The sequence below is a fragment of the Sceloporus occidentalis genome, unplaced genomic scaffold (assembly GCF_023333645.1).
Source record: "Sceloporus occidentalis isolate IW3139 unplaced genomic scaffold, rSceOcc1.0.p SCAF_21, whole genome shotgun sequence".
Taxonomy (NCBI): Eukaryota; Metazoa; Chordata; class Lepidosauria; order Squamata; family Phrynosomatidae; genus Sceloporus; species Sceloporus occidentalis.
Window position 1 is genome coordinate 800,800 of NW_028317001.1, and position 25,294 is coordinate 826,093.

Consider the following 25,294-nt stretch of genomic DNA (forward strand, 5'->3'; position numbering starts at 1 on the left):
ATTAGGATACTGACTATCCCAACACATAGAGTACATTTAGCCACAAAAGAATTATGGTGCATTTAGCCATTTCTTGCCACATTTCACAGGCAAATGTCATTTTAAAAAACAGTTCTGGGGAGCATTCTGGACTTGAAGGCCACTGGGCCACCCCCAATTTAGATCCAGAGATGGTCTCCCATATCCCCAACATTTCACAGACAGGAAAAGCAAGGCACATGTGGACAAGCAACACCAGAAGGTGGTGAGGATGGCCAAGGTTGTTTAGGAGGAAGATCACACAACCTAGGAAGGGCACAGCAGTTTGCTTTTCCTTCAGCCTCCTGGCAAGGGAAGACCCTTGCAACTTATCTCCTCTCCTGTCCCCATTTTTGAGTTGATGGGGTGCAAATTCCTTGGAAGTCACTTTGCAGCAACCCAAGGCAGCTGAGGAGAAGGGGCAAAGTGGGAGGAGGAGAGAGAAACCAGGACATTTTTGAAAGCCCCTGAAAAAGTGGGGTGACAGAGGATTAACCAGGACTTTCTCTGCCAAATTGGAACAATATGTTCTCCGCTCACTTTCATGAAGAACCCCAGCAGTGACACAAAGGAAACTAATAGTCAGGATGTCAACTCACCAAAGAGTTGTTGTACTTCGACAGCCTCTTTTTCTTGGAGCCGAACTCCCTCTGCTTGGCCTCTGTGTTGGCCATTAGGTTGTCCTGCTGGCCCTGCACCTGTGTCTCTTTCAGCAAAATATGGCCCAAGGCTGTGTAGAAGGAGACTGAGATCAAGTTCCTGAGAAAAGAGACTAGGGTTAGGCTTGATTTGTCAAGACACAGAGAACATCATGCTGCTAGTGAGATACGCAGGTGACATATGCCTTTGGGCCAATGCAGAGGTGGGTATCCCCTTCCTCCCTCTTCAACAAACAAAGCCCTCTGGACCTAGCATAGATTCACTGCAGCTCGCCTACACAACAGATACTCCATGTTAAAACGCTTTTGACGTTGCTATGTTGCGCAGCACATAACATCTGGCACCAGATTCTCCACCTTGACTGTAGTCAGTAGCTTGTGAGCTGAAGAAACACCTGTCGCTTTCTCAATGAGCAGAGACACTGTAATCTTCTCTGAGATCAGGCTTTTATTCATATAAGAAGTTCCACTGTGTACAACACTATATACATCGACACCATCCACCATCCACACCAGTAACAACCCACTCTGAGGCTCACACTGTCTGACTCTTCCTCAGTGACAGTTGAGAATGACAGTTGGCAGTTGCATCAACATTCCAATGATGCACTGTTTAAATGCTGCCACTAGAGCTGTCAATGACTTCCACAACAGCTCCACCTAGTGGCCACATGCCTGTCATTTCCTCAGACCTGTTCACCATGGTCCTGACACTCCATGCCTTGTGAGAGTGGAGGGGGGTCAGGGGATGGGAATTGGAGAGGACCCTGGCTATGTCCCTGTCGCTAGATGTGACATGAGCGCATCATCTGCTGAAACCTCCTGACCTCCCCAGTGGCCCTCAGAGGAGAATGCCTTCCTTTTGCTTCTGGCTAGAGAAACACAGCTGCATGCTTCTCCAACACTCTCATCAGGCATGGAATGAACATGGAGCATGGCTTCCACAATTCCCACTTTTCATTTTGTATTCCTTCTCATTTCACATCTACTTTAAACCGCTCCCTTATTCGACGATAAAGACACCATTGAAAAATCTAGGCCAGATTCTTTAAGTTTGATCTCTAGTTTTCCTTGCGATTCTTTCAGTACATCCTTGTATCTTAACCATTGAGTTTTCTGGATACTGTTCCTCCCAAAAAGTGCCTCATGCGGCGAACACCATGAAGGTATTTTTGGACATATTCTACACTTCTTTTCCCCCAAGATCTTCAACAGAGCTTTTCTTACGAAATGATTTGTGCTTTCTTTATGAACGTTCTCTTTGCCGTAAATTCGGGATCCATTCCACCCAAATCTTAAATGTTCACCCTCCAGACATAACAATTGTTCATTCTCTAACATAAACCATTCTCTAATCCAAACTAAACAACAAGCAGCATCATAAAGTTTTCAGTTTGGTAAACCCAGCCCTCCTCAACTTTTGTCATCACAAAGTAGTTTTCTTTTTATCCTGGCTCTTTTTTTATTCCTTTTGCCATAGAGTCAATGGTTTTTCATTCTGGATGATGGGTATCGCTTGAAGCAGAAGCAGTATTTCAGGAAGGAAACATATTTGGATCAGAGATATTTTTCCTAATAGAGATAAGTGTAATTTCCCCCATTTTTCTAGGTCTTTTCTGATTTCCTTCCTTATTGTCTCATAGTTATTGTGAAACTGATCTGCGTTTTTATTGGTGAAATTTATTCCTAGATATTTAACTTTCTTTCCCACTTTAAATCCACTAATTTCTTCCAGGATTTGTTCTTCCTTTCCTCCATATTTTATGTTATTAATGTTGTTTTGTCTCTGTTTACTTTTAGTCCCGAAACATATTCCAATTCCAGTATTACATCCATCAATTCCCTTATGCTCTTTTCTGGGTTCTCCAGGGAATACAAAATGTTGTCTGCAAAGACTCTCATTTTAAACTCAATGTATGTTAATTTTTATTCCATTGAGCTTATTTTCTAATCTTATCCTATTATTCACGCTTCAAGGATCAGAATGAACAAAAGGGGTGATAGTGGGAAAGCTTGCCGTGTACCTTTAGAAATCTTAAATTCTTCTTCTTCTTTTTATAGTTAACAGTTTGGCTCTTTGATCTTTATACATTGCCCCTATCTTAAATAAGAAGCTACTATTTCGATTATTTCAAGTGTCGCAAATGACATATCCCATCCTATGTTATCGAAGGCCTTTTCTAAATCGACAAAGTGCAAATTTTTTTCCGTTGTGCCTTTCTAAATATTCAATTATATTTAAGACGTTTCGTATGTTATCACTGAGTTGTCTGTGGGGGAGAAATCCCGATTACCGTAGTCCTTCTGAATCCAGTCTTTAAGAACCTTTTTGAGTCTATCATAGAAAATAATTTATAATCCATATTTAATAAGGATTTAATAACAGTCGATCCTCAAATACTTTATGATAACTGGCGATGAAGCCATCATTCGTGGTGTTTTCCCTTTTTCCCCTTTTTCTTATTACTTCCATGATTTCTGCTGTTGTCATCGGTCCATTTAATGTAGTTCTTTGTTGGTCTGAAAGTGGCTTTAACTTAGCTTTTCCCAAAAACTCCTCCATTTTGGCTCTAGACGTTTGAGATCCTTTATATAATTTAGCATAGAATTTTTGGAAGACCTTCTTAATTTTATTTTGGCCAGATGTTAATGTCGAATCTTTGTTTATTTCCGTAATCGTGTTTCGTTGTTTCAACTTCCTTATTTTATTGGCAAGCCATCTTCCTGGCTTGTTTGCTGGTTCAAAACTCCTTTGTTTTAGATATCTAATTTATGCTTCTTCTGTATAGGTTTATGAGGGAAGACTGCATCCTGGTCTATGCTAATTTTTGAGATGTGAAGACCTATGGAAATTCATTTTATAAACCCAGTGAAAGAAATATCTCACAAAGCTGTAGTAAACAACATGTACACACACAGTCCCCACACAAAGGACTCACTGGCGCACTGTGCGTCTGGGGTCTGGAAATCCAACTTCCACCTTCTGGGAGGACAATGCTGCCAGAGACTGCATTTGGGGCTTTATACCTGCAAAGCATGGCTCACTCTCTCAACTGCAACCCTTCCACACAATCCTGGACTGAAACATTTAAACAAAGGTCCTCTTTCAGCTCCAGGACTAAAGGCCTACCTTCACTGCAAAGATCCTGATTCCTGGAGCCCTCTCCTGCAGTCCTTTATTGCCGGAGCTTCCCTGGGTCAGAGGCTGTCTCCTCAGCCGTAGAGAAGGGTTGCTCTAAGTGCGAAGGAGGAGGAGGTCCACAGGGCTGAGGGAGGAAAGGCAATGGGGAAAGGTCAGTGCCAATGGCCATGGAGAGCAGAAGGTGGCAATGCCTAGGAACCCCTCTGAGTCCCAGCCATTCTAGGAATGAGTGGAAGGAGTGAGTCCAGGGGGCTGAGGGGGTCTCCTTTCCCAAAGTGGGGTGGAAAGAACTGGTTCCCATGGGACTGTGGACCTCCATGACCTGTGAGCAAATCTATGGGAGACACTGCCTCAAAGAGCATTGGAGGAGTCTCTGGCTGGATGGCCATCTCTTCAGAGGACTTGGAGGGCAGAATGGGGCTGACTGTTTGGCCCTTGGGGCTCCCTTCCAGCCCTAGGAGCCTACGAAGCCTACCTTACAAGGCTGTTGTGGGAGTTAATCACAAGACAATTACTACACAAGAATGGCCACCTTTTAGCAGCTTACAATAAAAATATCCATACAATACAATAAAAACATGTTTCATGATCTGCCAAACCCTAACCCTAACACTCCCATCCAAAACAAAATGCCATTAAATTACTGGATAGTTATTTAAAATTATTGGACAGTTATTGAAACAGTTATTAAAAACAGGGATAGTAGTCAAAGCCCAATGTTTGTGAAGAATAATGATAATAAGGCTTGTATTAAAACTATCCTCCCCATTTCTGACCCCTTTTAAAACCCATGTTCCCCAGAAGGAGCAGAGCTGTGTAATATGAAAACCCTCTCTGAAAAGAGACACAAAAGACACACAAAGGGACACACTTCCTTCCTTTTGGCCCCAAAAGCCTGGCTTCCTCCTGGCTCTGGAGCCTCAGGAGAGAAAGAGAGGCCTCTGCTCAACTGAGTCACAAGCAGCACAAAATGGCCTCCGGAACACAAAATGGCCTCCGGAACACAAAATGGCCTCCGGGACACAAAATGGCCGCCTCTGGCTCAGTGCTTGGCAGTGGTCAGTTTGAGGCCTTCAGGGAAGCCATAATGGAGGATGAAAGGGCCCCAAAGTCGGAAGGGACCCCAAACAGGATTTCCAAACCTTAACAACACTTAAAATGCCAAGCCAAAAGAACATTCCTAGAGTTCCATAAGACAGAGCCATGGCCATTACGGTGGGGCACATCAAGAACGCCCAGGAAGGTGGCATTGATGATGATTAAGGTGTGGCAGCAGCTCCATCCTCTGCCCCGCAGGTCTGATAATATCATCATCATCATCATCATCATCATCATTACCACTACAGCATGAGAGCCACCATTAAAAGCATTAAAATCCCTTTTGGGGAGTCCCACTCTCCCACCTTCAGAGAGAGTGGCCCATGCCTAGAAGGACTGCTGGGCCTCCTTCCTCCCCACCTTAGTGGCAGTGGCCAAAGGAAAGCATCAGCAGCAGTAGACCCAAGCCAGGCCCAGCCAGCCCTCAGTGCAGCAGTGAAGCCTAGTGGTTCCAGGCCTTGTCTCTCTGCTGACCCTCCCTGTCTGTCTGTCTCTCGCTTTCTCTCTAGGACACTCTGCTCCTCTCCTCGCTCACTCTTCCACGCATAGAGCTAAATAGAGAAGCTGAAGCTCCGCCTCTTCTCGAGGCTGGCCAATGGGGGCAGATCAGCTAGAAGACCCTGCCCCTGCCTGCCCCAGACTCACATTTTGCATTCCGGCGGCCATTTTGTTTTCTGGTGGCCATTTTGTTTTCTGGCAGCCATTTTGTTTTCTGGTAGCCATTTTGTTTTCTGGCGGCCATTTTGTTTTCTGGCAGCCATTTTGTTTTCTGGCAGCCATTTTGTGTGCTGCTTGTGACTGTGGGGAATAATGTTCCAGAACCTCCTCTGACCATTGGCTTCTCTTTCTCTCCCTGAAGCTTTAGAGTGATAAGGAAGCCAGGCTCCTTGGGTCAAAAGGAAGGAAGTGTGTCCCTTTGTTGTCTTTTGTGTCTCTTTTCAGAGAGGGTTTTCATATTACACAGCTCTGCTCCTTCTGGGGAACATGGGTTTTAAAAGGGATCAGAAATGGGGAGGATAGTTTTAATACAAGCCTTATTCTTCTTCTTCACAAACATTGGGCTTTGGCTTCTAAGAGGAAGACTGCCCCCTCTTAGAAAAAAAGGCCCAAAGCAGCTCCTTTGGGAGGTTTTAAAAGCCTCCCCAGTTTTCTTACTTACTAAGAGATTTTTACTCATGAAGGAAGTTGACAAAGCAGACCATCTCACATTACCAAGAATAAAACAAACAAATATAGACACAAAGAAACAACAACAAAAGTAAGGATTAGACAGAAAAAAGAGCTTATTTCTTGAAAGTAAAACCATGATTAAGAGGGTAAAAACCAGACTTGGGTGCTTCGACCCTTTTACAACCAGCTCAGGCTGTATCTGCACTGCAGAAATATTCCAGTTCGAAACTGTGTTAACTCTCCTGGCTCCTTCCTGTGGAATCCTGGGATTTGTAGTTTCTTGCGGCACCAGAGATCCAGAGCCACCCCAAGGCAAGGCTCTCCAGGGCTCTCTTGGCCCTCCTTTGCTTGCGAATACTGACTATCTCAGGGAGTCTCTATATTTTATTTATTTGTTTATTTATTTATTTATATCCCTCTCTTTTCCCAGGACTGGGACTCAGAGCAGCTTCACAGCATTAAAAAACAAACAAACAAACAAACAAACAAAAAGTACAATTAAAAACATTACAGAAATAAATAACCAGTTATAACCAGTACCTTGAATTGTGCCCAGAAACAAACTGGCAGCCAATGAAGCTGTTTCAACAGGGGCATTGTATGGTCTCTGTAATCTGCCCCTGTTAACAGCCTGGCAGCGGCTCTTTGAACCAGTTGAATTTTCCGAACACTTTTCAAAGGCAGCCCCATGTAGAGCCCATTACAGTAGTCCAAACTGGATGTAACCAAGGCATGTACCACCGTGGCCAGATCTGGCTTCTCAAGGAACAGGCGCAGTTGGTGCACAAGTTTTAAATGTGCGAAAGCACTCCTGGTCACAGCAGAGACCTGGCCCTCCAGGTTCAAAGCTGAGTCCAAGATTACCCCCAAACTGTGAACCTGTGTCTTCAGGGGGAGTGTGACCCCATCTAACACACACTGGATCCCTATTCCCTGATCTGCCTTCCGACTGACAAGGAGCACCTCTGTCTTGTCTGGATTAAGTTTCAACTTGTTTGCCCTCATCCAGTCCATTACTGAAGACAGACACTGGTTTAGGACCAGGACAGCCTCTTTGGATTGAGGTGGGAAGGAGTAGTAGAGTTGAGTGTCATATTGATGACACACTGCACCCAAAAACTCCGGAAAAGCTCTCCCAGCGGTTTCATGTATATGTTAAACAGCATAGGGGACAACACAGACCCCTGAGGGACCCCACAGGTCAATGGCCAGGGGGTCGAACAGGAGTCCCCCAGCACCACCTTCTGAGTTCACCCCTCCAGGAAGGAACGGAGCCACGGTAGAACAGTACCTCCAAGCCCCATCCCAGAGAGGCGGTCTAGAAGGATATCATGATCAATGGTATCAAAAGCCGCTGAGAGGTCCAGGAGAACCAACAGGGACACACTCCCTCTGTCCAGTTCCCTGATAGATCATCCACCAAGGCGATCAAGGCTGTCTCTGTTCCATAGCCAGGTCTGAAACCAGACTGAAATGGATCTATATAATCCGTTTCATCCAGAAACCCTTGGAGTTAGGAAGCCACCACACGTTCCAGAACCTTGCCCCGAAATGGTACATTAGACACTGGCCGATAGTTTTTCATTATTGTGAGATCCAAGGATGGCTTTTTTAACAGAGGTCTCACAACACCCTCCTTTAGGCAGGATGGAATTCTGCCTTGTTGTAGGGAGGCATTTATTACCTCCTTTACCCACTCAGCCAGTCCCCCTCTGGCCTGTTTAATAAGCCAAGAAGGAAAAGGGTCCAAGACACGTGTGGTGGCTCTTACCTTTCCAAGGGTTCTGTCCACATCATCAGGCTGCACAAGTTGAAAAGGTATCCATTAACACTGGACCGGCAGGAGCCAAGGTTACATCCACTGACACTGTATTAGCTGTAGTATCCAATTCGGAGCGGATCTGAGCGACTTTATCTGCAAAATGTTGAGCAAATTCTTCACAGAGAGTCTTTGAGTGGTCTGCATTTTCTACTTGAGGGTGAGTGTGTAAAAGGCCTCTGACCACTAGGAACAGCTCTGCTGGCCGACTCCTTGCAGATGCAATGCTGGTAGCAAAAAATGATTTCATTGCTGCCCGCATTGCCACAGAGTAAGCTTTCAAATAGGCTCTAGCCCGTATTTGATCACATTCACTCCGCGTCTTCCACCAATGTTGCTCTAATCTCTGTCCCATTCACTTCATCAACATCAAACCCCTAGAGAACCAGGGGGCTGGTTTGGCTCCACTCCCTGAGAGGGGACACTCAGGAGCGATTGTATCCACCGCTCTGGCCATTTCCCCATTCCAAAGGTTGGCCAGGGCTTCAACAGAATCACCTGCTAAGGTGACAGGAGACTCCCCAAGAGCCCTCAGGAATCCATCTGGATCCATCAGCCTCCTGGGGCGGACCATCCTAATCGGCCCCCCACCCCTGCAGAGGCTCTGAGTCCCAGTGAGTCTAAATCTGACCAGATCATGATCTGTCCATGACAGTGCAACTGTGGAGAGTTCTTTCACACCAAGATCATCATCATCCCACCCAGTACAGAACACAAGGTCCAGAGTGTGTCCAGCAGCATGAGTAGGTTCAGATACCACTTGGGAGAGACCCATGGTTGTCATGGAGGCCATGAAGTCCTGAGCCACTCCTGAAAGGGCAGCCTCAGCATGGATGTTGAAGTCCCCCAGTACTAATGGACGTGGGGATTCCAACACCAACCCCAAGACCATCCTGGTTAGCTCAGGAAGGGAGACTGTTGTGCAGCGGGGTGGGCGGTACACCCACAGAATCCCTATTCTGTCCTGCCACCGCCTTTAAATAAACACACTCAGACTCTGTAGACTGTGCCCCATCTGGTCAGGGGGATGGAATCACGATAGACCACTGCAACTCCACCTCCTGCCCCCCAGGCCTCGCCTGCTGTTGCCCAGAGGAACCCGGTGGGCAAAGCTGAGAGAGATTAACTCCTCCAGCCTCATCCAACCAGGTTTTGGTTATACATGCCAGGTCATGTAATAATACGTAGCATAATAATATTTAATATAATTTTATGTATATTGTATAATATTATATTTTGTTTAATTATATATATATATATATATATATATATATATATATATAATATTAAACAAAATATAATATACAATATACATAAAATGCAAGAATTATATTAGGAATAATAATATTATATAATATAAAGTGTATTATATATTATTATGCACAATAATACACTATATATTATATAATATTATTATTGCTAATATAATTATTATATTATATAATATAATATTAGATAATATATAATATATACAATGTACATATATAATATATATTATATAATAATATTATATAGACAGCTGGGAAGGTGATTGACCATTTTGGGTCCTGGGGGTCTCCCAAAATGGTGGAGGCCCCTTTGGCCACCTTTGACCCTCTGGACAATGTCCCCTTCTGACCACCAAGTGACCGGAACACCTGCCGGTCAGTCCTCCTCTCCTGATTGGCCGACAGGACCAGGCTCTTTGTTCCTGCGGCCAACCGTCATCCAGGCAGACATCCTGGAGCAGGTCAGAGGTCCATCAGGCACAGCAGTCATCTTTGTCTGGAGCGGCCTAAACATGGTGCTGGAGCTGTACCTGGACCTCCTCTCCCAGCCCTGCAGAGCGGTCTTCATCTTCGCCAAGAAGAACAATATCCCTTTCATCATCAGGAGCATGGAGATGCTCAAAGGTGGGGGTCCTCCGCCGGGGTCCGCCGGGGCCATCTTTGGCTCCTGAGGTGCTTACACTCCAATTCCAACCATTTGCTTGGTCTTAATTATTTGCTTATTAATTAACCAATATATATATAACCAGGCCAGCTCTTCAGCGAGGAGTTCAACAAGGTCAACATCCTGAGGAAAGTCCCGGTTTTGAAAGACGGAGACTTCGTCCTGGAAGAGAGGTGATATTATTATTGTTATCATTATTAAGACTTTCCCCATTCGAATGAACTACAAATAAAAACAAAAGTTTAATTAAGAGGCTAATAAACATCCCCGTCACCATGTAATCCTCCTCCTCATTTTGCTCAAAGTTCAATGTTTTGCTCAATGAATTCCCCAAAATTGTGAGATGATCTTACAGTTATTATTATTATTATTATTATTATTATTCAGATTTATCCCACTCAAATAAAGTGCAAATAAAAACAAAAGTTTAATTACGATGCTACTAAACGTCCCCGTCATCATGTAATCCTCCTCCTCGTTTTCCTCAAGTTCAGACTTTGGCTTGAGGAATATACTCAAAATGGCGTCTCTTTCCTCTGCATCCGCAGCACGGCCATCCTCCTCTACTTGACACGCAAGTACAACACGCCCAGCCATTGGTATCCGCCGGACATGAAGAAACGGGCGCGAGTCGACGAGTTCCTGGCCTGGCAGCACACCAACATCCGGCCGTGCGCCGCCAAGATCCTCTGGCTCCGGGTGAGCGGCCCCCCAGTCCTCCCACCAACTCCCAGTTGGTTGTTATCGACAGAATCAAAATGATGGCACAAAGCAACGCCCTCAAAAAATGCTGCTCCTCCACTTCACCCTCTCAAAATGGCATCCAGGAAGGAACTTCTTCTGCTCTTCCCTTCCAAAATGGAGGCAACGTTTCCCCAGAATTCCACTAAAAGATGGCAATGAATTGCCCTCCCTTTTTCGTCAATGGGGAGCAATGCTATACAGCCGCCATTTTGAGAAAGACCGTAGACTAAAAAACTATGGGGTGTGTGTGTGTGTGTGTGTGTGTGTGTGTGTGTATAACAGATTGCAAAATTCGCAAGGAAAACATATTTTTGCAATATATATATATATATATATATTACACACACAAACACACACAGACATATATATTTAAAAAACAGATTGCAACGAACCCCGGTCCAACAAACAAACAAACAAATAAACAAATAGAAATGTTAATTTTTTAGGAAATGATTTTTAATTTATTTTTTATTATTTATATTTAAATTTAATTTTATTTCTCATGTTTTTAATTGTGCTGCTTTTAATACTGCCAAGTCCCAGTCCTGGGGAAAGAGCAGCGTACAAATAAATATAATAAATAAATAAGAATGGCTTAATTTCTTTTAAAAATTGACTTCTCATTAATTCATTTATTATTTATACATTATTTCATTTTATTTTTCATGTGTTTCACCATACTGCTTTTAATCCTCTCCCTCCCAGTCCTGGCCAAAGAGCGCAGTACAAATAAATATAATAAATAAATAAATAAATAAATATGAGTACATTATTTAAAGTAATTAATTATTTATTGTTAAATTTAATTTAATTTTTCATACTTTTAATCGTTCTGCTTTTAATGCTGTCAACTCCCAATCCTGGGAAAAGAATGGCTTACAAATAAATATAATTGAATAAATAAATAAGAATGAGTTAATTATTTAAAATTTTTCTATTTATTTATTTATTTATTTATTTATTTATTATTTTTTACATTTTGATTTATTTTTATGTTTTTATCGTATTGCTTTTAAGGCTACAGAACAAGTTATTTAAAATTAATTTACTATTTATTTTTCTATTTAATTTTATTATTTCTTTTTTTTTTCAATTGTACTCCTTTTAATGCAGAGAAGGCCCAGTCCTGCAAAAGAGTGGGATACAAATTAATATAAGAAATACAAATAAATAAATAAATACGAATGAGTTAATTTTTTAAAATTGACTTTTAATTTATATATTGTTCAAAATGGCAGGTGGTGATCCCTCTGTTCCTGGGGCAGCAGATCCCTTCGGAGAAGGTCCAGGATGCCTTGGAGGAGCTGAACATCTCCCTCCAGAAGCTGGACGAGAAGTTCCTCCAGGACCGGCCCTTCATCATCGGCAGTGAGATCTCCCTGGCCGACCTGGTTGCCATTACGGAGCTCATGCAGGCCGGCACTCGCACTCGGGACAAGCTTCCCGAACAAACAAAATGGCCGCCCTGCCTAACGCACGCTTTTTCCTTTTCCACAGCCAATGGGTGCCGGTTGGGATGTCTTTGACGGCCGCCCCAAACTCCTCGAATGGCGCAAGCGTGTGGAGATGGCGCTGGGGAAGGAGCTCTTCATGGAGGCCCATGCGCGCATCCTTAATGCGCAGGAGCTCAAGAACATCACCATCGACCCACCGCTCAAGGCCCAGATGAAGCCCGTCCTCCTCAAGATGCTCAAGTGAACAAAATGGCCGACAGCAGCGGACTCCATCTCTGCCTCAAAACGTCGCTGAGCAGAACCTGCAAATAAAACAGTCAACCAAATTAAAACTGGTCCAAGTCCTATGTTCGAGAGTCAACCTACATTTGACCCAATCCTAAAATAGATAGATAGATAGATAGATAGATAGATAGATAGATAGATAGAATATGACTGTGATGGCCGACGAAAGGAAACAGGACAGTCCCCCCCCCAAAAAAGTGTCTTTCCATTATATAAAAATAAATAAAGAAGTATATTGAATACATATTAAATAAATATAAACAAATAAGAACACAAACGAATGGGAATATAGACAGAAGTGGGGCATAAATACAAACAAATGAATACAAATATATGGATTAAATATTAAATAAATATAAAAAGATGGGAATACAAATGGATGGAAATATAGATAAAAGGGTTTGATTGTACAAAAGTGTGTATACACACACACACACACACACACACACACACCATAATGAATGAATTAATTTTCCCTTTTCTTTCCAAAGGATCATGATCCGCTTCTATCCGATGGAGCCCTGGCAGATCGGGAAGAACGGCACTGTCTTGACTTTCCTCTGATCCAAAGCCCCCCAAAACGCGCCTAAAAACACACACTTAATCCCATAAAAATGATCTTCTCTGAGTCGCGAGTTCGAATCTTAGACTATCCTTTTCCCTTGAGTTTCCTCATGGACCAATGCACTTTTTAATTCAATTAATTTTAATTTCTTGGACTTTTGTCTCTCCAAATCCAGGCCTCATTCTACGGTCATAACACTACTACTTCATTCAGGACCAATTCAACAATAAAACACAATTCCTGATTTTAAAATTGTGGGTTTTTCCTCCTTGTTATGAACATTAAAGGCGTTTCCTCCTCCAAATGTATCATGAACACATCCCCCGGGATTTCCATTAAGAACGTATACCTTTCGAAAAGACCTGCTCCCATACTGGGGATGGAGCAAGCTTGTTTTCTGCTGCTCCAGGGAATAGGGCCCAGAGCAATGGATGCAAAGTACAGCAATAGAAGGAAAGGGATCCCACTTAGAAAAGGTGAAGAAGATTCTGGAAACCATGAAGCCCTATGAGGAAAGACTTAAGGAGCTGGGCATAGAAGAGACAATTCAGGGGTGGCATGTGAAGGGAAGGTGACATGACAGAGCCCTGTTTAAGTGTTTGAAGGGATGCCACACTGAGCAGGGAGCAAGCTTCTTTCCTGCTGCTCCAGAGAACAGGGCCCCCAAGGGCCATCCAGTCCATCCCCTTCTTCTGCCCTGAAGGAATACAGAGAGTCCTAGAGATGGAAGGGACCCCCAAGGGCCTTCCAGTCCTAGAGATGGAAGGGACTCCCAAAGGCCATCCAGTCCAGCCTCTTCTTCTGCCCTGCAGATATACATAGGGTCCTAGAGAGGGAAGGGACCCCCGAGGGCCATCCAGTCCAGCACCTTCTTCTGCCATAAAGGAATACATAGGGTACTAGAGATGGAAGGGACCGCCAAGGGCCATCCAGTCCATACTCTTCTTCTGCCCTGAAGTAAAACAAAGAGTCCTAGAGAGGGAAGGGACCCCCGAGGGCCGTCCAGTCCATCCCCTTCTTCTGCCCTGAAGGAATACATAGGGTCCAAGAGAGGGAAGGGACCCCCAAGGGCCATCCAGTCCATCCCCTTCTTCTGCCCTGAAGGAATACATAGAGTCCTAGAGAGGGAAGGGACCCCCAAGGGCCATCCAGCCCTTCCTCTTCTTCTGCCCTGAAGGAATACATTCTTTTCTGCTGCTCCAGGGAATAGGGCCCAGAGCAATGGATGCAAAGTACAGCAATAGAAGGAAAGGGATCCCACTTAGAAAAGGTGAAGAAGCCCTATGAGGAAAGACTTAAGGAGCTGGGCATAGAAGAGACAATTCAGGGGTGGCATGTGAAGGGAAGGTGACATGACAGAGCCCTGTTTAAGTGTTTGAAGGGATGCCACATTGAGGAGGGAGCAAGCTTCTTTCCTGCTGCTCCAGAGAACAGGCCCAGAAACAATGGATGCAAGCTACATTTTGCATTTTTCATGCTTTCTATTGTTTTAACTTGGACCGTGGTACCTTTTGTTTCGCGCCTTGAATCTCTGTACTGGGAAGAGGACATCAAAATGATAATGATGATAAGGATAATAGACTCTCCCTGCACCACTTGGGAGTGCTCCTGAGGAGGCTGAGAGAGTGTGACTTGGCCAAGGTCTCCATAGAAAATATGTGCCAAAGGAACAATGGGAAATGTGCCTGAAAGAAGAAGTAATGAGGATAAAAGGACAGAGGAGGGAAATGGACGTGAAAGGGACCCAGGAGCCCATCTTCCCAACATTCTGGCCCTCGTCATCATCATCATCATCATCATCATGATGGCACCTTCGAATGACCCTATTCTCACCACGTGGCCATTTCTTCATTGCATTTCATTCACTGAAGTGGAAGAGGATGGCATGGGACACAAGGGAATAAGGAGAAAGAAACACAACATGATTCTTTTTATTTCTAATTTTTTGGTTATTCGATTTTAATTTTTTTAAAAAATGCATTTATGTCGCGGCAGAGAGACGCAGAGACAGGAATGGGGGTGCAAAGCTTCTTAGCTGGCCAGGTCTTGGCCAGCCCCTTTTATTCACATCAGGGTTACATTAGGTTTACATTATCTCATAGTACATCAGAAGGCAATTTGCGGAATCAGGGACCAATGTGTACTCAGGAGAATTCTAATTAGCAAAGGGAACAGGATGTGTACACTGTCTCAGCCGAATCAACATGGGCTTATCCAATTATGGATAAAGCATTGTCAACCAGAAGGTGAGTCATGACCTTGTGGTTTGCCAGCGAGGCCATCACATCCTATTCTCGGTAGACATTGCTATCCTGGGAGGGGGTGCACCCCCTGGGCTTTCCAGGGGATGCCACATCTCCCTCTTTTTTGTTTTTTATGAGCTGGTGTACAGATCCTGCGACCAGCTGCTTTTCTGTGGTTGTCATTGTTCTTTGTAAAAGCCTAGAACACAAAGCAGGAACACATTGGAGGAGACAACAAAACAGGATCATAATACAAAAATGATAATGCCATATACAAGAAGTCTTTTCAGCCAAGGAAGGTCTGGCAAATAGTAAATCAATCAGCTTCATAATCCAGAATATCCAATGTTCTGGTGGACCTGAGTCAGGTAAATCAAGTAGTTCTTCAATCAAATTATTAATGGAACAAGAGTTATCTGACCATTTGAAACAACACATATCTTGACGTCTTCACACAGCAAAAGTGTTCAGTTGGGCTATGGAGGTATATTGTAGTCAGAGGTGGGTGTTACTGCTCTCTGAACCCTGGAAACATCCGAGATAGAAGGGTGTTGGAGAAGAGGAACAAGCCTACTCAGACAGCACTGTGTGCCATCAGACACATTGGCAGGTATAGAATTATAAGTCTGACCGTTACAATTAAAAGACTATCCAGGTGGCAACAAAATATGGATATATATAAATGAAATCTCTTTTCCCAAACATTTTGATCTCCCCTTTGATACCACTGGTCTGAAGGGGCTCCGCTGGTCAAACATAATAAACTAAGTACAACAGTTAATATAGAACTATGGGTTAATACAGCACATGTTTTTGATTTCTTCATATAGCAAAAGTAAATAGTCTATGACTGCTCCATTGTCCAGAATTGCATTTCTAAGTTCACGTTGTTCATCACTTGACATCATGTGGCACAACCTCTTCCCCAAATGACGGGGGTTGCTGGTCCTTTCCGCTGTCTCTGGAAACTGTCAATATCACACCAAGGGCCACAGCAGCAGGGAAAATGAAGAAAAATGTTTCTGTGTTGGAAATAAATAATTAGACAGTGCAATTAAATTATTCCAGGCAAATCAAATACAACAGATATGACCCGGTTCACAACCTTTTTGTGTTGATTGGGGGGGTTGCATTCCCCCTTTTTTGTTTATAGAAGAAGGCTATCCATAGGGAAGAACATAGAAGAATGGCAATAGCAGACTTTAGTAAAGAAGGTAGGATACCAATTTTAGCAAAAATGAGGAAATCTATTTTAGCAAATCCTTTTCTGCAAGCAGACCTATGGAGTACAGGATTAAACCCAACAACAAAAAGGATGAGGCAGAGGAGAAGGAGAGGTTTCCCCCCTCCCAGTAATCCCACTATAGCTAACCCAGATGAAGAGTAAGAGAGACAGATAGACTGTGCTGGTAAGAGAAGCTCTCTCTCTAGGAAACAATGTATAAAAGAAGGAAGCAAAACAACACAAATGGAGGAAGAGTACAAGAAATTCAGACTTATGAGTTGCAAAAGTGTAGCACAAATCCAAACACATTAACAAACAGACAAATGAACAATTTCTAGCTGCAAGAAGACTAGAATCTGTTTCTAAACATGTACCACAATTTAGGTAGATGGGATATGTAGTCCTTTAGCCATGAGAATATAAAGCAACCTAGACAAAACCTTTTTCCTACTTTAGCCAAGACAGTTTTTACAGATAGATTATGCTGACCAGAGTGAGTAGGGTTGCCATAAGTCAGGACCTCCAAACCGGGACAAATGTAGGGCAAATGTAGGACAACCTTTTCAAATGTAGGGCACATTTTATAAAAATGGAAGACATGCGGGAAAAATTGATGCTTTTTAAAAATGTTAATATAAATGCATGTTTCTTAGGCATGATCAAAATGGAGGACATTTGGGCATTATTCCTAGTCAGATGGCAGAAATGGACTTCCTTTTCTGCCCAAACCACCCCCCTCCATTCCAAAACACACACAACAGCACATTTGGGCACTTCCCGTGGCTTTACTTAACATGGCCTCTTGCATAGTTCAGAGGCTTATTCCATAATCAAACCCCTTGAGTTTAACACTTAGCATGGTTTAACATGGCTATGCATATTGAACATGTCAAGGTGGTTTCACAAGAAGTGGATTTGCCGTTTCAGGTTTCTTGCACCAACTCTACTTCTCAGAAGTGTGTACTTAGTCAAGGGACTTTGATTTTTTTTCACTGCACATGAGTTTGTAAAAATCAGAGCAGCTAACATTGGCCATGCCTGAGAGGCTTGCTGATATCAATATCACCATCACCATCATCATCATCATCACCATCATTGTCACAACAAGGGAGACTTGTTAGCATTAAAAGCACAAAAAATACACCAAAACCACACTTTGGAAGGTGACACTCTCTCAACTTCAGAAGCTGACTCAAATCACATCATCACCACACTATCATTGTCGAAGCAAGGGACAATTGTTAGCATTAAAAGCATCAAAAATACACAGAAAAGGCACTTTAAAATGCACTTTAAAAATACAGTTTAAAAAATACAGCTTAAAAATGCACTTTAAAAATACAGTTTAAAAATACACCTTAAAAATGCACTTTAAAAATACAGCTTTAAAATGCACTTTAAAATACAGTTTAAAAATACAGCTTAAAATGCACTTTAAAAATACAGTTTAAAAATACAGCTTAAAAATGCACTTTAAAAATACAGTTTAAAAAATACACCTTAAAAATGCACTTTAAAAATACAGCTTTAAAATGCACTTTAAAATACAGTTTAAAAAATACAGCTTAAAATGCACTTTAAAAATACAGTTTAAAAATACAGCTTAAAATGCACTTTAAAATACAGTTTAAAAATACAGCTTAAAATGCACTTTAAAAATACAGTTTAAAAATACAGCTTAAAATGCACTTTAAAAATACAGCTTAAAATGCACTTTAAAAATACAGTTTAAAAAATACAGCTTAAAATGCACTTTAAAAATACAGTTTAAAAATACAGCTTAAAATGCACTTTAAAATACAGTTTAAAAATACAGCTTAAAATGCACTTTAAAAATACAGTTTAAAAATACAGCTTAAAATGCACTTTAAAAATACAGCTTAAAATGCACTTTAAAATACAGTTTAAAAATACAGCTTAAAATGCACTTTAAAAATACAGTTTAAAAATACAGCTTAAAATGCACTTTAAAAATACAGCTTAAAATGCACTTTAAAAATACAGTTTAAAAATACAGCTTAAAATGCACTTTAAAAATACAGTTTAAAAATACAGCTTAAAATGCACTTTAAAAATACAGTTTAAAAATACAGCTTAAAAATGCACTTTAAAAATACAGTTTAAAAAATACAGCTTAAAATGCACTTTAAAAATACAGCTTAAAATGCACTTTAAAAATACAGTTTAAAAAATACAGCTTAAAATGCACTTTAAAAATACAGTTTAAAAATACAGCTTAAAATGCACTTTAAAAATACAGTTTAAAAATACAGCTTAAAAATGCACTTTAAAAATACAGTTTAAAAAATACAGCTTAAAATGCACTTTAAAAATACAGTTTAAAAATACAGCTTAAAATGCACTTTAAAAATACAGTTTAAAAAATACAGCTTAAAATGCACTTTAAAAATACAGTTTAAAAATACAGCTTAAAATGCACTTTAAAATACAGTTTAAAAATACAGCTTAAAATGCACTTTAAAAATACAGTTTAAAAATACAGCTTAAAATGCACTTTAAAAATACAGCTTAAAATGCACTTTAAAAATACAGTTTAAAAATACAGCTTAAAATGCACTTTAAAATACAGTTTAAAAATACAGCTTAAAATGCACTTTAAAATACAGTTTAAAAATACAGCTTAAAATGCACTTTAAAAATACAGTTTAAAAATACAGCTTAAAATGCACTTTAAAAATACAGCTTAAAATGCACTTTAAAAATACAGTTTAAAAATACAGCTTAAAATGCACTTTAAAATACAGTTTAAAAATACAGCTTAAAATGCACTTTAAAAATACAGTTTAAAAATACAGCTTAAAATGCACTTTAAAATACAGTTTAAAAATACAGCTTAAAATGCACTTTAAAATACAGTTTAAAAATACAGCTTAAAATGCACTTTAAAAATACAGTTTAAAAATACAGCTTAAAATGCACTTTAAAAATACAGCTTAAAATGCACTTTAAAATACAGTTTAAAAATACAGCTTAAAATGCACTTTAAAAATACAGTTTAAAAATACAGCTTAAAATGCACTTTAAAAATACAGCTTAAAATGCACTTTAAAAATACAGTTTAAAAATACAGCTTAAAATGCACTTTAAAATACAGTTTAAAAATACAGCTTAAAATGCACTTTAAAATACAGTTTAAAAATACAGCTTAAAATGCACTTTAAAAATACAGTTTAAAAATACAGCTTAAAATGCACTTTAAAAATACAGCTTAAAATGCACTTTAAAAATACAGCTTAAAATGCACTTTAAAATACAGTTTAAAAATACAGCTTAAAATGCACTTTAAAAATACAGTTTAAAAATACAGCTTAAAATGCACTTTAAAAATACAGCTTAAAATGCACTTTAAAATACAGTTTAAAAATACAGCTTAAAATGCACTTTAAAAATACAGTTTAAAAAACACATACAGTACTTCCTCCTTCTCCTTCTCCTTCTCCTTCTCTTCCTCTTCATCCTCCTCCTCCTCCTCCTCCCTGTCACCAAAAAAGGGCAAAGGAAATGGCCCTTTCCTTTCCCCTCTGGCTGCAGCCCAGCCCAACAGAGGAGGAACTCCTCCTCCTGAGTCTGGCTGGCCAATGGGGGCAGACTGGGGCTGGAACAGCCCCGCCCCCTGCCAGCCCTCACAGGCTGAGGCCTGGAGAACCCAGCCTCAGGAGGAGGAAGTCCTCCTCATTAGCCCTGCCTGCAGCTCTGCAAGGGCCAGCAAAGGCAACCTCATCCACCCGGGACAAGGAGGAAACCGTGCAGGGACGCCCCCTAGTGGTCAAAACCCAAGATTGTCCCGCCCCCAGCCGGCTTATGGCAACCCTAAGAGTGAGGCTTAACAGCAAGGAAAAAGACTCTTGAGAACAGGAATTAATCCCTATCAAAAAACCAATGCAGCAAAGACCTTTGGACTAAAGGAAGGGAGCTGTCTTCAGATTTGCAAATCACAAACAGCCAAACAAACAAGCAAATTAACAGATACAAGCAACAATTGATAGGATCTATAACAACCATGCTGGCCTCTGGCTGTTGTAATTCTTCAGCCAAGCCTGGGCAAATCAAACACATAAAGGAGACAGAGCGCAAGCCAAGCTGACTACTAGAAGAATGAGACATAGTTTTCCAAGCACACTCTAAGTACTGATTTTATTCCATAAAATGGTATGTTCTCTTTGTCTGTCTCTTTGTCTGTAAGATCTGTAAGACGCCCCCCTCTGCTTCCACGCCGGACGCCCCCCTCTGCTTCCACGCCGGACTTCGCAGCCAAGCCGCGCTTCTGCCGGGCGGTCCTCTCCCGGGGCGGTGCGCAGATGTGCACCTCCGACACCCCGGGTGCGCACCGCCCCGGGAGAGCCGCCCACGGACTGGAGAGCCACCGCAGCGGGACTCTTGTTTTTGGCTGCTTGGCGTTTGTGGCAGCCGGCAGTGGGCCTTCAAGACTCCTGGGGGGAAGCCAGGGAGAGTGAGCTCACCAGGTGAGAGCGGCGAGCTCAAAAAGCCGGATGCCGGCCCTTCCTGACACGCCCCCCTCTGCTTCCACGCCGGACTTCGCAGCCAAGCCGCGCTTCTGCCGGGCGGTCCTCTCCCGGGGTGTCGGAGGTGCGCATCTGCGCACCGCCCCGGGAGAGCCGCCCACGGACTGGAGAGCCACCGCAGCGGGACTCCGCAATTGCGCAGCTGCGCAGTTTTTACGGGGCTAGGGAGGCTGTGGGTTAGCTTGGGCAGAGGATGCCTGCAGTGGCTAACCTCTGCCCTTTATTTGTCGGTGTAGGGTGGGGGGGGGATGCATGGGCTGGGGAGGAAGGGGACGACATCACTCTGAGCGGAGCTCCTATTGAGGTTGTGTGGGGCAGGGGGAGGTATGGCAGTGGGAGGAGGGACTTGCGTTCCAGGGGAAGGCGAGATAGATGCCTCATATCCATCTCCCCTTCTGGTCCCCCTCCCAACCTAAGGGACCTGAGGGTCGCTCCAACTGTGCCACAAACCCTGTCGCTGCTCCTGTGCAACGCCAGATCCATTAACAACAAGACCCACATCCTCCACGACCTGTTGGAGGACCGAAGTTGTGATCTGGCTTGCATTACCGAGACCTGGCTGGGGCCTGAAGGGGATGCAGTGTGGGCTCAGGCCCTGCCTGCCGGGTTCTCGGTGAAGGACCAGCCCAGGTTAGGTGGGCGGGGGGGGTGTGTGTGGCCTTGATACATAGGAACACCGTGTCCCTCACTAGGAACCACATCAGACAGACGTCCTATATCGAGTGTATTTACCTGACCCTAAAAGCCAGGGACAGTCTAGGGATTCTGTTGGTGTATCGGCCACCCCGTGCGCTAACAGACTCCCTTAACGAGCTGACACAGCTGGTCGCTGAACTGATGCTGGAGACGCCCAGGCTACTTGTCCTGGGCGACTTCAACATCTCCCTCACGGCCAGCTATGTTCCACCCGGTGCGGCTCGCGAATTCATGGACACCATGGCTGCCATGGGCCTGTCCCAGCTAATTCAGGGTCCCACGCATTGTGCGGGTAATACTCTTGATTTGGTCTTCTGTTCGGATGCGGAAAATCCGTGGGTGGAAATATCTGATATTTCCCCCTTGCCATGGACGGATCATTTCCTGGTTGAGGTGAAAATCAAGGTCTCTACACAGATCCCTCCCGGGGGTGGTGGACCTATTAGGATAGTCCACCCTCGAAGGCTAATGGAACCTGACCGGTTCCAGGCAGCCCTAGAGGGACACATGGTTGGAAGCGACGGCGATTCTGTTGATGCCCTGACTGGTATCTGGAATACCGGTCTCTCGAGGGCTATACACAGCATTGCTCCCAAGCGCCCTCTCAGACCCGCTTCCAAACGCAAGCCCTGGTATACGGAAGATCTCCGGGCAAGGAAGCGGGAGCTGCGACGGCTAGAATACCGTTGGCGGAAACACCTTCGCTTAGACGACAAGACTCTCCTAGCCCAACGGTTAGAGGACTACGGAGAGGCGATACGAGCAGCAAAGAACTCGTTCTATGGTGCTCGTATCGCGTCCGCGGAGTCGCGTCCAGCAGAGTTGTTCAGGGTAGTCAGGGAGCTTACTCAGCTCCCTCCTGCCCTGAACCAGATCCTTGAACCTTCTAAGGCCTGCTGTGACTTATTCAACGACTTTTTCGTGGATAAAACTTCTCGGATAAGCGAAGGTCTTAACGCCGACATTCAGGCAGAACCTAGCGTAGAGGCGTCCAGGGCCTCCGTGGACTTAGTTAAGCTGGATCAGTTTGAGTTGGTTAGTACCGAGGATGTGGACAAGATCCTTGGAGGTGTTCGGAAGACAACCTGCTCTCTCGATCCCTGTCCCTCGTGGCTAAAAGCCCAGGGGGGACCGGCTGTAACTTCATTGTTACGCCGGATAATTAATACATCTCTGAGGGATGGGCAATTTCCATCTGTTCTTAAATTGGCCCTAGTAAGACCTTTGTTAAAAAAGCCCTCCCTCGACCCCCTGGTGTATAATAATTATCGGCCAGTGTCACTGCTGCCATTTTTGGGGAAGGTGATCGAGAGGGCGGTTGCAATCCAGCTTCAGAGGGTCTTGGAGGAAACGGATTATCTGGACCCATTTCAAACTGGCTTTCGGGCGGGTTACGGGGTTGAGACGGCCATGGTCGCCTTGGTCGATGATCTCCGTCTGGGCATCGACAGGGGAAGCGTGTCCCTGTTGGTGCTCTTGGACATCTCAGCGGCTTTCGATACCATAGACCATGGTATCCTTCTGGGGCGCCTGGCGGAGGTGGGAATCGGGGGCACTGCGCTCCAGTGGTTCCGGTCCTACCTCTCCGGGAGGTCCCAGATGGTGCAGCTGGTAAACGTGTGCTCCGATGAGAGGGCCCTTAAAACTGGGGTCCCTCAAGGAGCCATTCTGTCTCTCATGCTATTTAACATTTACATGAAACCGCTGGGAGAGATCATCCGGAGACATGGGGCGCGGGGTTATCAGTACGCTGATGACACCCAAATAATTTTCTCTATGTCTCCGACTGATGCAGTGACTGAGGATGGCCTCTCTCCACTCGTGGCCTGTCTGGAGTCGGTAATGGGCTGGATGAGGGAAAACCGACTCAAGCTGAATCCAGAGAAAACGGAGGTACTCGTGATAGATTCCCCTGGTCCAGGAATGGCGGTGGTTCCACCTGTCCTGAACGGGGTCACGCTCCCTGTGAAGGACTCCGTGCGCAGTCTGGGGGTGCTTCTTGACTCGTCCCTTCACCTGCGACGGTCAAGAGCACCTGCTATCAGCTTCGGCTTATTCGCCAGCTGCGCCCATACCTGGCCCAGAGGGACCTTGAAACTGTGGTACATGCCCTGGTAACCTCGAGACTGGACTTCTGCAATGGACTCTACATGGGACAGCCCTTGTACCAAACCCGGAAGCTTCAAATGGTGCAGAATATGGCTGCTAGGCTGGTCACCGGCACGTCCAGGGCCAGCCATATAACACCGGTTTTAAAAAACCTCCATTGGCTGCCCATTCGCTTCCGGGCGCAATACAAGGTGCTGGTAATGACCTATAAAGTCCTAAATGGCTTGGGCCCAGGATACCTGAAGGACTGCCTCTCCCCATACATTCCGCCTCGCACCCTCAGAACATCTGGGCAGCAACTCCTTAGGGTCCCCGGGGCAAGGTTATCCTCCACCTCTAGGAGGTCTTTTTCCATCGCCGCCCCGGCCCTTTGGAATACGCTGCCCACAGAGCTCCGCTCAGTTACCTCCCTGGCCCAATTCAAACGGGAATTTATGACCTACCTGTTTCAAATTGCATTCCCCGATTAAGTCCCTATAGGCCCCCCCGCCACAAAGGCCGCACAGGCAATGGTTGGCTAACCCGGGGGCATTTGTTGTTGTTTCTATTTCTGTTTCTTGATGTAGTGTATTGCTGTAATTTTTAATATGGTTTTTACTGGAATTTTTGTATATTTTACATGCTGTAAACCGCCCTGATCTTATGGAAGGGCGGTATACAAATAAAATGCTTGTTGTTGTTGTTGTTGTTGTGCATCCAAAGAGAATTTCAATTATGCTTTATCACAACCAAAAACGCAAGATTAACACAGATTTGAGTGGGGGGGGGGGGAACCTAGAAACTCCTGTCCCTTTACAATTTCCACAATTAAATAGGAGAGAACAAACTAAAGGCATACAGAATCCTCTGAAAACAGAATGTAGAGACAAAAAGTTGAGACAGTGTCACTCTGCCTGAGCACATGTAGAGTGCCAGCAACAGAAAACAGTGAGACATTTCTCAATCTCAATTTTGCAAAGCGGGAACAGAAGAGGGGGGGGGGGGGTCCTTACTCAATTTGGAATTTCCTACTGAATGATCTTATCCACTTGCCTCATGGGCACAAAGGAAAATGCAGAAATACAAAAAACACAGACTACTGAATAAACTGGACTTACTGAGGGGAAGGAAAACTTCCTGTCTTTTAAGATCCCAACACTTACCAAAGTTCTCTGCAATGCTTAAAATGCCTGTAGGGTTTTGTGTTTCTCAAAGAGCAGTTTCTATGATTCCCTTCCGAGAACTACCTTCTGAGGTCTTTGTTCTGGGAGCTGAGGCTGAAACAGTGTGCCTCACCTCTTGGTCAAGGAGCTGGGTTGAAGCTGAGACGGTGCCATCCATTTTCACTGTTTTTCCCAGGGAGCTGGGCTTTTGCCTCTTCCAGGAAACACATCTCCCAGTGCCACTCCAATCTGAACCACGGGAATGGGAAATATGACCTCTGAGGTTCCCTTTCTCTGGCATGTCTGGCTGGAAAGGTTTCCAAAGCTTGGGGTTTTGTGGTTGAGTCCATGCCCTGTTTTCTGGGGTTTTGACCCTCTTGGCCTCGAAGTGCTTATTTGGGGTAGGGTTCTGATCTCTCTGTTTGTAGACTGTAGTCCGAACAGTAGCA

The 25,294-nt window shown here is 43.8% G+C and overlaps 1 protein-coding gene and 1 pseudogene across 1 annotated transcript; one reads left to right on the forward strand and one right to left on the reverse strand.

Moving 5' to 3' along the window:
• Positions 1-7,405: 7,405 nt before the first annotated feature.
• LOC149301319 (uncharacterized) lies at positions 7,406-8,798 on the reverse strand (annotated as a pseudogene).
• Positions 8,799-9,405: 607 nt separating this feature from the next.
• LOC149301320 (glutathione S-transferase theta-1-like) lies at positions 9,406-12,498 on the forward strand. Its single transcript, XM_089483945.1, has 5 exons — positions 9,406-9,798; positions 9,924-10,011; positions 10,387-10,537; positions 11,821-11,997; positions 12,080-12,498. Exons 1-5 carry the CDS (start codon positions 9,510-9,512, stop codon positions 12,278-12,280), a joined length of 906 nt encoding a protein of 301 aa, XP_089340071.1. The 5' UTR covers positions 9,406-9,509; the 3' UTR covers positions 12,281-12,498.
• Positions 12,499-25,294: the final 12,796 nt, after the last annotated feature.